This window comes from Leuciscus leuciscus, assembly GCF_965113295.1.
Source record: "Leuciscus leuciscus genome assembly, chromosome: 10".
NCBI lineage: Eukaryota > Metazoa > Chordata > Actinopteri > Cypriniformes > Leuciscidae > Leuciscus > Leuciscus leuciscus.
Window position 1 is genome coordinate 5,802,496 of NC_138734.1, and position 15,756 is coordinate 5,818,251.

Consider the following 15,756-nt stretch of genomic DNA (forward strand, 5'->3'; position numbering starts at 1 on the left):
TTGGCTGACAAAAAAAGACATTTCCTGTGGTCTACACTGACACGTTTCATTTGATCTACTCTCAGCGATGGATGGCATTTCCATACAGAACATCTGATGCATATTGCACACAAAAAATGGCAGCGTTTGAGAACAGCAAGCTTCAATCTGGTCTGATAGGATTGCTTTACTGCTTCCTCCCCTAGTCTCAGAAGATCAAGCTAAATTCGTATCAAATGAATCCGACCCCGCATTATGAAAACAATCTGATGTTGTATCTTTTTTACATCCACATTCAGGGCTTTATTTGTGTCATACATCATCTCTCTCTCTTTCTCTCTTCCTGCCAGATGAAGCTGATCTAATGAACCGCGTCAACAGTGACTGTATCTGCTGAATCCTCATCTGTTCAAGTGATGAGTCAAAGCCTCTCAGGCCCAAGATCTCATTCGATGTCCCAATATGCTTGTGCTTATGCGTTTGTATCAGATTTGTATTGTACAGAAAAGGCATAAATTCTGAATGCTGCATGTATCGTTAAATTCTTCTTAAGCCAAAACTCAGGCTCTGATTAGACTGTGTTGATGATGGCCAAAATGCTGTCTAGATGGGTATCTTCTGAAAGACAGGCGATGGGAGGTTCTAGTTGCCTGTGTGTGTTTGCGTGAGTTACAGATTATATCCAAAAGGCCTCTAGACTCTGGCATTAGCACAATGATTGACAGCTCTCAGTGAATTCCAATCTGAGCACTTTGTTGCTTTTAGTGAGTGGATTTCACATTGTTCCCCAATGCAGACTCTAATCCTACTTGGGCAACGCAATAAAAACTCAGCAGGGATGGTGACATAAGAGGCTCAGAGAGCAGCTCTCCTCCTCCTTTTCTCATTCTGTTCTTCTTCTCTGCTCTCCTCATTCCTTTAGCAGCATGAGGTCCCATTTCTCCTAAAGCAGTTTCATCTGAAATCCTCAGCTTGGATAAGAACAGAAATACCGCTCAGATATGAGTAATATTTTCACTTGAATAAGTAGTACAACCAAAAATGAAAATTCTGCCATCAAAAAGCTAAGGCAGAAGCAGATGAGGATGACCAAAATCATTTATCATAGGATGAGTAAATTTAGACCATGGTTATGGTATTGTCACGTTTTATGTTTGTTTTCATTCATGTCTGTATTTCTAGTCTTGTGTTTTGCTGTCAATAGGCCCGTTTCCATTACAGATTTGCGCAAAACTTTTGCGATTTTTTCTTAGTGTCGACAAAAAACGATTGCGAAATGATGGCATTTCATTAACTGATGTCATGTGACAAAAACATCATTTTTTCCTCTCGCTAATCGCGATAAGTCATTCCAAAAATCATGGCGACGGATGTTAGTAGGTTTACGTATATCTCAGACACCGGTGTATGTGTGTTATCCCAGCATTATTGTAAGGAAAGACCATTATACTTGGAGCGGCTGGTGTTCTCCCTCATATCTGCTTCAAGGTCTTGATTGTGGCATTTATTTGAGGTTTAGAATCCATCATTCCTGTAATTCTTTTGTCTTTTATGAATTTAATAAAGAACTCTGTCTCGTATTCTGTCCAAACACACCGCGTCATCTACGTCAGGTGACCTGTTAATGCGCAAAAACTGTTTCCATTGCAGTTTTGCGAAATTTTTCTTTTTCAAATTGCCTGAAAAACCTCCTCATGCGAGAGTTAAAACTTTTTTGTGATAAATGGGAGGTTTTACTAAATTGACGTGTTTCCATTGGGCGTATTTTCAATTCGCACAATTTGAAGGGTAATGGAAACGCGGCTAGTGTGTTAATTGGTTCTGTGATCCTCAGTTTCCACTGCCTGTTTGTCACTAGAGTTACGTATTGATTAGAGTTTGAGTTCAGGTGTGTCTAGTTAATTAGTCTCATTAGTGCCTCTGTTTGCAGTGTATTTAAGCCCTGTGTGTCTTCCTGTTCGTTGTCAGTTCGGTTAGGTTGTTATGTTCATGTGTATCGTTCCTGAGTTCTGTGTAAACAAATACTGCTTGTGTTTAGATCATGCATTCAGTCTTCTTTTTTTTTTAGACATTACATAACCAGCATATAATGATCAAATACTTCCCTAATAAAAGATGCTTCATCTAATTTGAGAATTGTATTTATTTATTTGAAACTTCTGGACAAAAATATGACTGAATCAGTATTCACACAACAATTTGCACAGTGGATTCACGAGTCCTATAGATAAATGTTTTGACCTATTTGAAGCTTTACAGACCATGGTCAGTTTAGATATGGTCCCACTTTATATTAGTGCATATTAGTTAAAGGAAATTAACATAAAATGAGTCATTGTGCTTTCATTTGAAAAAACCCAGCATGAACATCCTTCAAAATATCTCCTTTTTGTTTTGGAACAACAAAATTTTTAGTAAAAAAAAAAAAAAAAAAAAACTTTAAATGAATGAAATAGTCTATGTTCAGTGACAGATGGACGTCCACACACCTTTGCAAGGTTCTTCAGAGATTCAGTGAACTCTCTTCATGCCTTTCTTCCCCACATATGACATTCAAACCGTCTCGATTGACAACGAGTCTGGTTTGACTGACAAGAAATCAATTGTGAGGGGGTTTCCATCTGATTCAGCCAAAGATCTCCTTCTTTCATTACAAGCACCATAACGTCATCATACCAACATCTGTGTCACATGTTACATATTTCTCCATCTCTTTTCCATCTACTATTTTAGCAATAAAAGTACACCAATACTTGCGAGCACACACACACACAAAGCCTTCATCAGGCTAGCACAGTGGAATTGGGGCAGTGTGTGTGTGCAGATGGCTCATGTGTGTAGACAGGCCCATTGATTTGTAAGCAGAGCCAATCTCTAATGAAGAGGCCTTCCTTCTTCATAGCCTGAGATTATTAGATTTTGTCCAGAAAACAAGCCTGGACTCCCACAGCAGAAGATGTGGAGGAGGAGGAAAGAGAGAGAGAATATAAGAGAAAAGGGCAGTAGATGAGAGTGAAAAGAAAGGGATGTAAGCACTCCCAAAGTGCTCATCCATCATTCAGTCCGCAGTCAGTCCCTCCAAATCCTGAAACCACCAGACAATGAGCCAGTGATGCAATGAAATCCACAGAGACCCAAAATACACACAATGCTAAAAACATGGAAATCACACGTACAATACGCTAACACTGGCCAACTCACTTGAAGAACTGTACTCGCGCGTGCACTAGGGAGAGGACAAGACAGGAAAATAAAGCAGGGAAAGTAGGTCAGTCTTCTTTAAAGAAACATCACTTCCATCAGAGAGAACAAGTCGGCCTGTAAAATGAAAAGCTCTCGGCTGCTTACGCTTGCCAGGCTGACCCCTCACACACTTTTTATTCAGGAAATACATTGGAAATCTCAACTTCTGCATCAAAGGTGGTTAAATACTGTGTAACTTATAAGGCATGTTCATGATCCTGCACACACAATCTGTCCAGTACTAATCTCCAAAACAAACACTTAATAAGTAGATGCAGTATGCAGAGAGCGAGTCTGTCTGTGTGTGTGTGTGTGTGTGTGTGTGTGTGTGTGTGTGTGTGTGTGTGTGTGTGTGTGTGTAAGTCTTCCAGCTGTGCTGTGAGAATCAACAGAATCAGATTCAGCAATATGACCTGAGAAATGATCTCTGTAATTGAAATCCAACAGTGAAAACACAATCAACTTTATAATTATACAATTTATGAGTCATTTCCCTCTCAAGGAAACATTTCAGTCTTTGCTTCCATGAACAAGGCTAATGATTCCTTGCACTTGGTCTCTCGCAACTATTGATTAAGCATCTGAATGTGGTTATTTGATCTAATCAAAATTATTTGAGATTACTGCAATAATTGTGCAGTTTAAATTTCACTGACCAAACAAATCAAATTTAAGCACTTCATACGAAATGAAGGCTTGTGGGTTTAATCAGTTTACATATTACATCATATAAATATTTTTTGTATTATTATATCAAATTTTAAGTACCAATTAAATCGCAATCATTTTGCATGACAATTCATCGTCAGCACTAAATTCTTGACTATGACCGGTCTAATTGTGTTGAATATGGTCCTCACTTTTGTAGCATTTTATTTTTGAAAATTGCCAGTCAAGGTGTTTTGTCTTGCTAATGTTCCTTTAAGTCTAAATTATAAATAATAATGATTAAAATCTAAAATATGTTTTTCCCGAGCTCGAGAACTGCATGTGAGAATATACAGTACTACTGTTTTGGAAAACACGCAAACCTAATAAATTTCATATATTATTGATTAAAATAAAAATGAAATCATGAAAGACTTTCCTTATGGGAAAAACATACTTGTCCTGATGTATGCCACGTAATAAACTCAAAACCCTTAGAATCTCCATTTATTACTGTTTCACCAGTGAGCAGCTTTACTGTAGCAGGATCCTCCATCTGTCTGTGAAAGTGTGTGTGTGTGTGTGTGTGTGTGTGTGTGTGTGTGTGTGTGTGTGTGTGTGTGTGTGTGTGTGTGTGTGTGTGTGTGTGTGTATGTATGTATGTATGTGTGTTTGTACTAAAATGATGATCATGATGCTAATGGCCTTACTGGCCTTGCAGCTGTTATGAGAGAGACCCAAGAGAGAGGCTGACACACACACACACACACACACACACACACACACACACACACACACACACACACACACACACACACACACACACACACACACACACACACACACACACACACACACACACACAATGCACAAGCACTATCATCACTAAGTCTATTTCTAGGTCTATCTGAATGAAAACATAGTGACCCTTTTAATCAAATACACCTGACAAGATTTCTCTTCTCACCTTCTTATAGATCAGTCTTATTTTATTAATTCTTCAAATTGTTATTTTTTATTAGAACAAGTACATGATGCAGTAGAGTCTGATCGCTTCCCTGAAACTGATGACACATCTGCAGTGATGCCAGCGTCATCATCACGCACTCACGTTACATCACAACGCCACATTCCTGCCACTGGATGAAGTCAGCGTGTAGAGAGAGATCATATATAATGTTCTTAATAATGAGTGTGTGAATGCCTATGTGGAGGGTTAAAAAGCTTGAAAGGATAAAGTTTTCCTGCTGACATCATTTGATCATAACCTACACCTCTCACTGAAGCTGACGGCTATATGAGAGACACCATGAAAACTGAAATCAGACACACTGATAAAGACATAAATCCTTATCATTACACCAAACTCAGTATAATGTCTTCCTGTCAACAGGACAAATTATTATGAAGTCACACAACAAGTATCAAGACAATCCATTTACTAGCAATTTCTAAGTGAAAATTGTTTCTGCACAAAAGGGTACAAAACTACGGTAATCAGCCTAGTTCATGAAAGTCAATTAGGTGATATAATATTCAGACAATAGTCATCTGGCCCACTGAAATGAAGGAAAGCTGATGCTATAGTAGGACTAACAAAAAGTCAACTTAAAAAAATAAATAAATATAAATACCCATATTTAAGCAATCTCTGTATTGTTTAAAAAATAAGTTATAATATTTAAAGGGTTAGTTCACCCAAAAATTTTAATTCTGTCAGTAATTACCCTCATGTTGTTCCAACCCTGTAAGACCTTCGTTCATCTTCGAAACACAAATTAAGATATTTTTGATTAAATCTGAGAGCTGGCTCACTCCTCCATAGGCTTCTAAGACATTATAACTTGATGGCCCATAAAATGCATGAAAGAGATCGTTAATATAGTCCAAGTGACTCCAGTGGCTCAATCTTAAGCTTATAAAGCGACGAGAATACTTTTTGTGCGCAAAAACAAACAAAAATAATGACTTTATTCTATTAATTTCCTTCTCTCTGGGCCTCGAGTGAGTTCACGTAGTGTTTTAGCGCAGCGCGTCTGTGTTGTACGTAAAGTGTTGTACGTTAAACTTAAGATTGAGCCACTGGAGTCACTTGGACTATATTAACGATGTCTTTAATACATTTTCTGGGCCAGCAAGTTATAGTGTCTTAGAAGCCTATGGAGGAGTGATCCAGCTGTCAGATTTAATCAAAAATATCTTAATTTGTGTTCCGAAGATGAACGAAGGTCTTACGGGGTTGGAACAACATGAGGGTGAGTCATTACTGACAGAATTTTCATTTTTGGGTGAACTAACCCTTTACCAACGATCCGGCTTACCAATTCTGATTGTTTAGATTATTTGCTACATTCTAAATTAATTACTAAAAAAACATATCAGTATTGGATGATATTTACTAGCATTTCTTAAAAATAAAAAATAAAAATAAAAAACGTGCCTTGGTGCTGGTGATACTGGGACCGTTTAGATAACCAATGTTTGTGCGTTTGGTCTCATTTATCATGACTTCTGCTTTATGATATTTACAGGCACTGAGCTGCAGTGTAATCAGATCATGATGCCCTGCAATCTGTGGATTACCATAATGTGTCAAATCCTGTGATTTAAATGGTCTTCTCATGTTCATATGACACACGAACTGAGGGATTCATAGGATGATTTTAAAATAAATAAATGAATAAATCAAACCAGTCGTACCTGCCAATCCGTTGGGTAAAACCTAATCATATGAGCTGTAATGTACAAGCTTTAACCACTTTTCTCGCTTATCTTCTTTCATTCGGTCCAGGTCACCGAGATGATTTCAGATAATGTTCTGATTTGGAATCACATGGGCATGAATCAAGCGGGCCTGTTTTGCATCATGGCTTGGCAGTGTGGAGTCTGGAAGTGATTATGCCAGAGGGTGAGGAACAATGGCTGGCTGTTCACCTTGATGAGCTGGTTTGGGCAGTACACCGATACAAACAAGCAACGTGGACAGAGAAAACGTGTTAGGAGGGTCCTGTTTCGCAGGTGTTGGACGGGTCTGTGTGAGCGCGCGAAGGGGTTTTGTGTAGCTTGGCATCTACAGGAGAACCTTCTGGCATGCCAAGAAAAGCAAACAAAAAGCAGATCGCATGGACTTGATTTCGCAACATGACACTGTTCTTTGTGGCTTAAACAGTGACTGTGGAAATCTGTTCAGAGGATCCGTGAGCAGGATTCCCAAGTGGCTCCTTGTTTCCAAGTCAGCATTCCAGACCTCAGCCACATGGGTTGGGAAATGCGCACCTAAAGTGCACTTTACCTCTCATAGTCATCAACAGTCATCCTCCATCTAATGCACATGCAGCCTGTGCTGTTTTATTAACAAAGCGGCATTGATGAAACTACACCATGTAAATAATGTCAGATAGGATCCCACACTTTTTGGCCTATGCATAAAGTTTGCATTTGTTAACTACTTTAGTTAACCTGAACTAAGAACGAACAATATTTTTACAGCATTTATTAATCTAATTTCAACATTTACTAATACATAATTAAAATCAAATGTATTGTTAACATTAGTTCATGCATTGTGAACTAACATGAGCAAACAACAAATGATTGTTTTTATTAACTAACATTAACAAAGATGAATAAATACTGTAATAAATGTATCGCTCATTGTCAGGTCATAGGTAATACATTAACTAATGTTAACAAATTAGACCTTATTGTAAAGTGTTACTGGATTTTTTAAACTGGATATTTTATAGAGATTGCACTCACCAAGAGAAATTTCTAGGTTTTGAAATATTTGTTTTAGCTGCACATAACTTGCTGCTACATATAGTCATTATAGAAATGTTCAAGACTTTTCCGTGACTTTTGGGGATTTTGTTCATTTCCGTGACTGTGGAGAACCTTAATAGGTAACGGGTCCTGAGTTTTAGGACAGATACACAGAGCTGATTAAAAGTGTGTTGTAAATCATGTGCAAATCAGAAAGTGTGTCAGCAGTTGAAGATGAGAGAGAAGATTATTTCAAACACGATGTCAGTTCTTATGAGCAAGAGTTCATGTTTATTGCTCAAACTTAAAATGTGAATGCCAGGTTTTTCACAGCTTTGACTAATTAATGTCCATGTCTTTTTCAGTCATTTCCGATTACTGGATAAAGAATTTTTTTAAACCCTTTCTCCTTTTTTTATATAAAAGTTGCACTCACAAAGAGTGCAAATTTCTAGCTTATGAAATGTTTTAGAGCTGAACATAACTAGAAAAATGAGTGCATTCAAAATAGAATTTTCCATGAAAAGCACAATTAAAATTCCCTGATACTTCCAGTTGACAGATTCACTGACTAAAGTGACAGATGCTTCAATCACACTTTACATTACATTGTTCATGTCACACTGTAATTATTACATGAACCAGCACTGAGTGAGCAATGAGTGCCATATACTGTATAATTACATCTTGTTATTATTATTGAAAGTCATTATTTCAATATGAAACATAGACACTGTTAAAGGGTTAGTTCACCCAAAAATTAAAATGATCCCATAATTTACTCACCCTCAAGCCATCCTATATGACTTTCTTCTTTCAGCCAAACACAATCAAAGTTATATTTTAAAAAATCCTGTCTCTTCCAAGCTTTATAATGGGAGTGAATGGTACCTTATTTTTTGAAGCCCAAAAAAGCGCATCCATCCATCATAAAAGTAATCCATACGACTCCATAGGGTTAATAAAGGCCACTCTTCCGCCGGAACTAGACTGACGTACTGCTATTACCGGAAGCCAGTGATTAGTTTATAAAGTTATAGCCTAATTATGGATACATTTCTTACAAAAACAGATCGCTTCGCTTCAGAAGGCCTTTATTAACCCCCTGGAGTCATATGGATTACTTTTATGGTGGATGGATGTGCTTTTTTGGGCTTCAAAATCTCAGTTACCATTCACTCCCATTATAAAGCTTGAACTAAAGGTTATGTTTTAATGTAACTCTGATTGTGTTTGGCTGAAATAAGACTATAACTCTTTAAGCATTATCTCACTCTGCCTGGTTTATGGGGTTCACACCTGATCTGTCACTGAACTACAGCAGGTCTCTTCCTTTAAATCATCTAAAACCATCACAGACTTTGACCAGCAAAGCACATATAAAGCCTCCTCTTATTCACACTGACCCCAGATCTGTATATAAAGACCACCGCTTACACAATAGACGCATTTGTCCTGGAAACTATACGGGCTATTACCTGTTTATCCATATACCGTTTACAATAACCTGGAAAACAATACGAACACACATTCAGTCTGAGCTGAGGTTGTGTGAGAGAACCCGACGGGAGGTTTGCGAATAGAAAGAGAAAATAACAAAATAACGACACCAAAATAAAGCCGTTAAAAGTAGTCTGTCAAAGGTAGCGATACTCACTGACAGGAACACTAAATGATACAAATACAAAGGGTGTTATTGTCTTTTAACATGCGTATTGTGCCTTACCCGAAATCATCGTCCATGGATTTGAAGAAAAATTTGTAGTTGGGTTTATTGAGGACATTTTTGAAGTCAGCGAGAGTGACGGTCTCAGCGGGAATAGGTATTTTGATGAGGTAGGGAGTCTCCTGCTCGTCGAGGTGATAGATGATCTTGGTCTCCGCCATGGCGGGCCGCTGCTGAGGGAAAGGCCGCACGCATCAGCCCCACAGCGGCGTGCGCCTACGCGTCCACCGCTGAACGCCCGAGCGTTATAAAGCGTTATACGTTATTCACTCTCAAGCTCCGCGCGCTCTCTTCACTCAGCGACAATAAAACCCGATAGCGCAGTATCCTTGCGGTCGTTTGTCACACAAATCAATCTAACAGTATAATATATATGTATAATAATAAAGTGTTTCCTTTCAAAGTGAAGCGAAAGAATAGTACACGACTACACGTCAGTCTTCTATGGGCTCCCTATGGATACTGTTGCTTTTTCCTCTCTCCTCTGTCCTTTGGAAACAACTGTCTGTCGGCCGATGTGAGATAGCCCCTCCTATCGATTCACCACTGCGCTCCCTCTACAGGACGAGATATACAATATTATTCTGTTCTTTGGCTGCTGGCTAATAGATGTATTTGGACTTCGGCTATATGGGAAAGACGCATCTCAATGACGCAAGGAGCCGTTAAGTTGTTGCATATTAATCACTCAATATAACAACTTGCCTTTTTGACTGCATGCAAGCTAAATATAGGTTGGTGAAATATTTTAAATGTCCTTAAATATTTTTGGGATGCGAGTTTGTAATCCAGCACATCTGCATCTGGAGTCGTTGCCTGTAATTTACCTGGTCAAAGACCTTTGATTTATTATTAGTGCGCCGATATCGACCTCTAGAGGATGAAGCGGTTCATGTACAGCGGTTTACTCTGGAGACGCACAAGATAATATACATTCATATACCAGCTATATCAGACATGACATGCGTTTTATGTGACATGAAATATGTCAAATAACTGTCAGATACGATTTTTTGACAGGATCATTTCGATTCATTACGGCACATTTCTTATCACAATTATTAATTGTAATATTCAAAATAGAATTTTCCATGAAAAGCACAATTAAAAATTCCGTGATACTTCCAGATGACAGATTTACTGACTAAAGTGACAGATGACAGTGTGTTGTATTCGTGTTTTCTTTATGTAATACATCATCAGTCGGCAGGTCGGGTGCATAATGCAATGCGTCGTGACTCGTGTCAAATTCTTAACTCTATTTACAATAATTTCGACCACGAAATTTCGAGAAAATATTAAGCAAGATTTACATAAAGGCATTAATTAGTCATTAAACATATGCTGCATTCTCAACACAAACATTGAATGTGTGTGTGTGTGTGTGTGTGTGTGTGTGTGTGTGTGTGTGTGTGTGTATGTGTGTACTCGTCTATCTATCTAAGTGGGGACCTTGGTGTCGTTACACACTCACTAACAGGGGACCGTCGAGCCAAGTGGGGACATTTTTCAAGTCCCCTGTTGGTCATGCTTTAAAACATGTTAAAATCAGCCAAAACACGCTCTGGTTAATTTTGTACATTTTTGACCAAGTGGGGACTTACATGTGTGTGTGTGTTTAAGTCCATACTCAGCAGCGCTCCTGTAGGCTGGAGCAGGAACTGCAGTGGCCCATTAACACACGTCGTTCACACTTCTCTATTGTCTGAATGGCTGCTGTCCTAGAGAGGCTCTGAGACTGTAGAGCTGCTGTTTAACTGCTTAGTTCAGGAGCTTTCAGTAACACTTTATAATAACTGCACGCTATTAATCATTAGTTAAGCATTAGTAAACAGTTAATTCATTTATAAAGCATTAATATACACTAATAAGCAGTATATAAATGCAGTTATAAATGCTTTATTCCTGTTTTAAAAGCATATCTATGATGTGTTTAATAATTGTATTTTCATACTTTATTAATGATCAATTTATCATTTCTAAATGAAGTATAGCATCATTTACAAAGCAGTTATTTAGGAGTTGTCAGTGGTTCATAAGATCCCTTAGAAAGTGTGAGTAAATGATTAAACTAATTCAATGTACATTCATACATCATACACTTATTATTCAGACATATAGTAATAGTTACTTAGTGTGTTAATAAATGCTTTATTAACATGTATTTCTACTGTTTTCAGGTAGTTATAAAGCATTTAGTAGAGGTCAGATCACAATTTTTTGTGAGCTCATCTAAAGTGAGGACTAGTTATGCTAGTTATGTAGGAGATTTAAAGGCTGTTAATATTTCTATGTTCTCTATCATTGTGTTGTGTTGTGTTTGTTTCCTTTTTCTGTTTAGAAGATAAATGAGTCTTTAAATCTCCTTTATAAATGCTTTACTAGGCATAACTAGTCCTCACTTTTGCTCACAAAATAGTGAACTGACCACTACTAAATGCTTTATAACCCCCTGAATCTACTACATTTACTCACACTTTCTAAGTGATCTTATTAATCACTGACAACTCCTAAATAACTGCTTTGTAAATAATGCTATACTTCATTTAGAAATGATAAATTGATAATTAATAAAGTATGAAAATACAATTATTAAACACATTATAGATATCCTTCTAAATCAATAATACAGCATTTAAAGCTGTATTTATAAACGGCTTATTAATGTCTGCTTTATGAATTATGATTTAACTGTTTACTAATGCTTAACTAATGATTAATTAAATGCAGTTATTATAAAGGGTTACCATATATATATTATATAATATTTTTCATAATATAACTTCAAATATGCATTTTTTTTATAAAAAATAAAATTAAAAAAACATGCCAAGAGGGGATCTACAACTCAATGTTATAATTATAATGTAATTATTATTATATTATAAAGGCATTAATAATGCGACAGATAGTATTGGCTGCCTATTAATTAAAACATCATTTCTACAAAAAAAAACAACAACAAAAAATCAATAGACATGTCCTTATTTTTCTGTTTCCTTTGTTTCTAGGATGTTGATGTACAGAGAAAGTCAGTGTTTGAAATATTGCTCAATTTAAATGCAACCAAAGATATGTCGTTCGTTACCATCCAACAGTGGACCTTTCTTTAAGATCTAATTCAAAACTTTTGAGTTGACTTGCTGCATCTGGTCATTTTGAAGAAACAAAAATGAAATACACAATTTTCTTTTAAGGTCTTTTTTCATAATATAACTTCAAATATGCAAAAAAAAAATTAAATTAAAAATAAATAAAATTAAACATGCCAAGATTGAATCTCAACTCTGAATGATCTCTACCTATACAACAAGTGGAGACTCACAATAGCCTGCAATAGAACTTTGCGTGTGTGATATATATATATATATATATATATATATATATATATATATATATATATATAGGCCTAGGCACCACAGATCACAATATGCATAGTTAAAAAAAAAAGAAAAAGAAAAAAGAATGACGAACATCATCAGTTATCCAAAATGTAATTGCTTGAGGAAAGACCATTTAAATCTACAACGGGGTAAAAAATACAGACGGCCCGACGGCAACAGTTCAAAAGCAGAGGCGAGAATATCCTCTTATCATTCATAATATTATTTTTCTTATTTAACGCTCTCTCTTCATAGATACTTTCTATGCTTGGTTATGCAGTCCCTAACAATTTACTTGTTACTACTTTTCTTAATAATTTCTTCTGTACCTCAGTAGCAGTTCCATACCAACAAATAATACAGAATATCATAACACTTTCAATGAAAGCACTATAAAACATCAGAAGCTTTATGTTGTGGACATTACAGCAAAGTTATTGCTTTAAGAAATTCATTCTCTGTTGTGGCCTATTAATTAAAACATAATTTCTACTCTAATAAAATCAATAGACATGTCCTTATTTTTCTGTTTCCTTTGTTTCTAGGATGTTGATGTACAGAGATATTCAGTGTTTGAAATATTGCTCAATTTAAATGCAACCAAAGATATGTCGTTCGTTACCATCCAACAGTGGACCTTTCTTTAAGATCTAATTCAAAACTTTTGAGTTGACTTGCTGCATCTGGTCATTTTGAAGAAACAAAAAAAAAAAAAAAAAAAAAAAAAATCATAATATAACTTTTTAAAAAATTAAAATTAAAAAAATTTAAAAAAATTAAACATGCCTAGATTGAATCTCAACTCTGAACGATCTCTACCTATACAACAGTGGACTCACAATAGCCTGCAATGGAACTGTGTGTGTGTGTGAATAGTTAAGTATGTCTTTATTTTGTAACTATAAGTTATATATATTTATATTTAGGCCTTCATAGATACTTTCTATGCTTGGTTATGCAGTCCCTAACAATTTACTTGCCATTGTTATGTGCCATTGCACTCACACATACATGTCTATATTACTAACAGACCAATGTCGCTCTACACTGGCCAAGTGAGGACTCAATGAACGATGTCTATCTATACAAGTGAGGACTTGAACAGTGTGTGTGTGTGTGTGTGTGTGAACAGTGAAGTGAACTGGCAGTGAAGTCTGTCTTCATTATGTATATATAGTATATTATATAGTATATTATATATTATGCCTTTTATCATTCATAATATTTGTTTATTTTATTTAACACTTATTTTCTCTCTTCATAGATACTTTCTATGTTTGGTTATGCAGTCCCTTTAGGGTTTATAGGATTAATCAAACAGAAATAGCTCTTTAAGGTAACGATTTCAGGTCACTATAGTGACCTATATTTAGTATAGCGTAAAGCATACTTTATACAGTGAATAATGATTTTATTAATCAAAATGAACTTCGCGTCCCCAGTTGGATGGTAAAGAACGATACGTGTTTGGCTGCTTTGTACATTTCTTGCCATCACAAACACACTGTAAAGATTTTGGAGGTCAATCTCAAAATGTTATGTCGAAAAACTAAAGTGCAATAAATAATACACGCTTTAGGGTCTGTTTACACAACATCATTTTCAACTGAAAACTGAAAACTTTTTGGCCGTTCATTTCAACGAAAATGCCATTTTGGGGGCCTGACAATGAAAGCTTTTGAAAACGAGTTTTTGTGAGCTCATCTAAAGTGAGGACTAGTTATGCCTTGTAAAGCATTTATAAAGGAGATTTAAAGGCTGTTAATATTTCTATGTTCTCTATCGTGTTGTGTTTGTTTCCTTTTTCTGTTTAGAAGATAACTGAGTCTTTAAATCTCCTTTATAAATTATTTACAAAGCATAACTAGTCCTGAAATAGTGAACTGACCACTACTAAATGCTTTATAACTGCCTGAATCTACTACATTTACTCACACTTTCTAAGTGATCTTATTAATCACTGTAAACACCTAAATTTAGAAATGATCAATTGATTTAATAAAGTATGAAAATGCAATTATTAAACACATTATAGATATGCTTCTAACTCAATAATACAGCGTTTAAAGGTGTATTTATAAACTGCTTACTAATGTCTGCTTTATGAATTATGATTTATCTGTTTACCAATGCTTAACTAATGATTAATAGGATGCAGTTATTATAAAGGGTTACCATATATATTATATTATATTTCTCAAAATATAACTTCAAATTTGCATTTTTTTTTATTAAAAAAAAAGCATGCCAAGAGAGGATCTGCAACTAAATGTTATAATTATAATTTTATTATTATTTTATTAAGATATTAATAATGCGACTGATAGTATTGGCTGCCTATTAATTAAAACATAATTTCTACTCTTAAAAAAAATCAATAGACATGTCCTTATTTTTCTGTTTCCTTTGTTTCTAGGATGTTGATGTACAGAGAAAGTCAGTGTTTGAAATATTGCTCAATTTAAATGCAACCAAAGATATGTCGTTCGTTACCATCCAACAGTGGACCTTTCTTTAAGATCTAATTCAAAACTTTTGAGTTGACTTGCTGCATCTGGTCATTTTGAAGAAACAAAAATTAAATCATTTTTTTCATAATATAACTTTAAAAAAATCAAAATTAAAAAAATTAAACATGCCAAGATTGAATCTCAACTCTGAACGATCTCTACCTATACAACAGTGGACTCACAATAGCCTGCAATGGAACTGTGTGTGTGTGTGTGTGTGTGTGTGTGTGTGTGTGTGTGTGTGTGTGTGTGTGTGTGTGAACAGTTAAGTATGTCTTTATTTTGTAACTATAAGTTATATATATTTATATATAGGCCTTCATAGATACTTTCTATGCTTGGTTATGCAGTCCCTAACAATTTACTTGCCATTGTTATGTGCCATTGCACTCACACATACATCTCTATATTACTAACAGACCAATGTCACTCTACACTGGCCAAGTGAGGACTCAATGAACGATGTCTATCTATACAAGTGAGGACTTGAACAGTGTGTGTGTGT

The 15,756-nt window shown here is 35.8% G+C and overlaps 1 protein-coding gene across 1 annotated transcript in view; it reads right to left on the minus strand.

Moving 5' to 3' along the window:
• Positions 1-9,885, minus strand: part of dvl3b (dishevelled segment polarity protein 3b) — a 32,324-nt gene extending 22,439 nt beyond the window's left edge. Inside the window, exon 1 of the mRNA XM_082182198.1 lies at positions 9,359-9,885. Coding sequence (XP_082038324.1) covers positions 9,359-9,519 — 161 coding nt within the window. The 5' untranslated portion in view covers positions 9,520-9,885. The remainder of the gene's footprint in view (positions 1-9,358) is intronic.
• Positions 9,886-15,756: the final 5,871 nt, after the last annotated feature.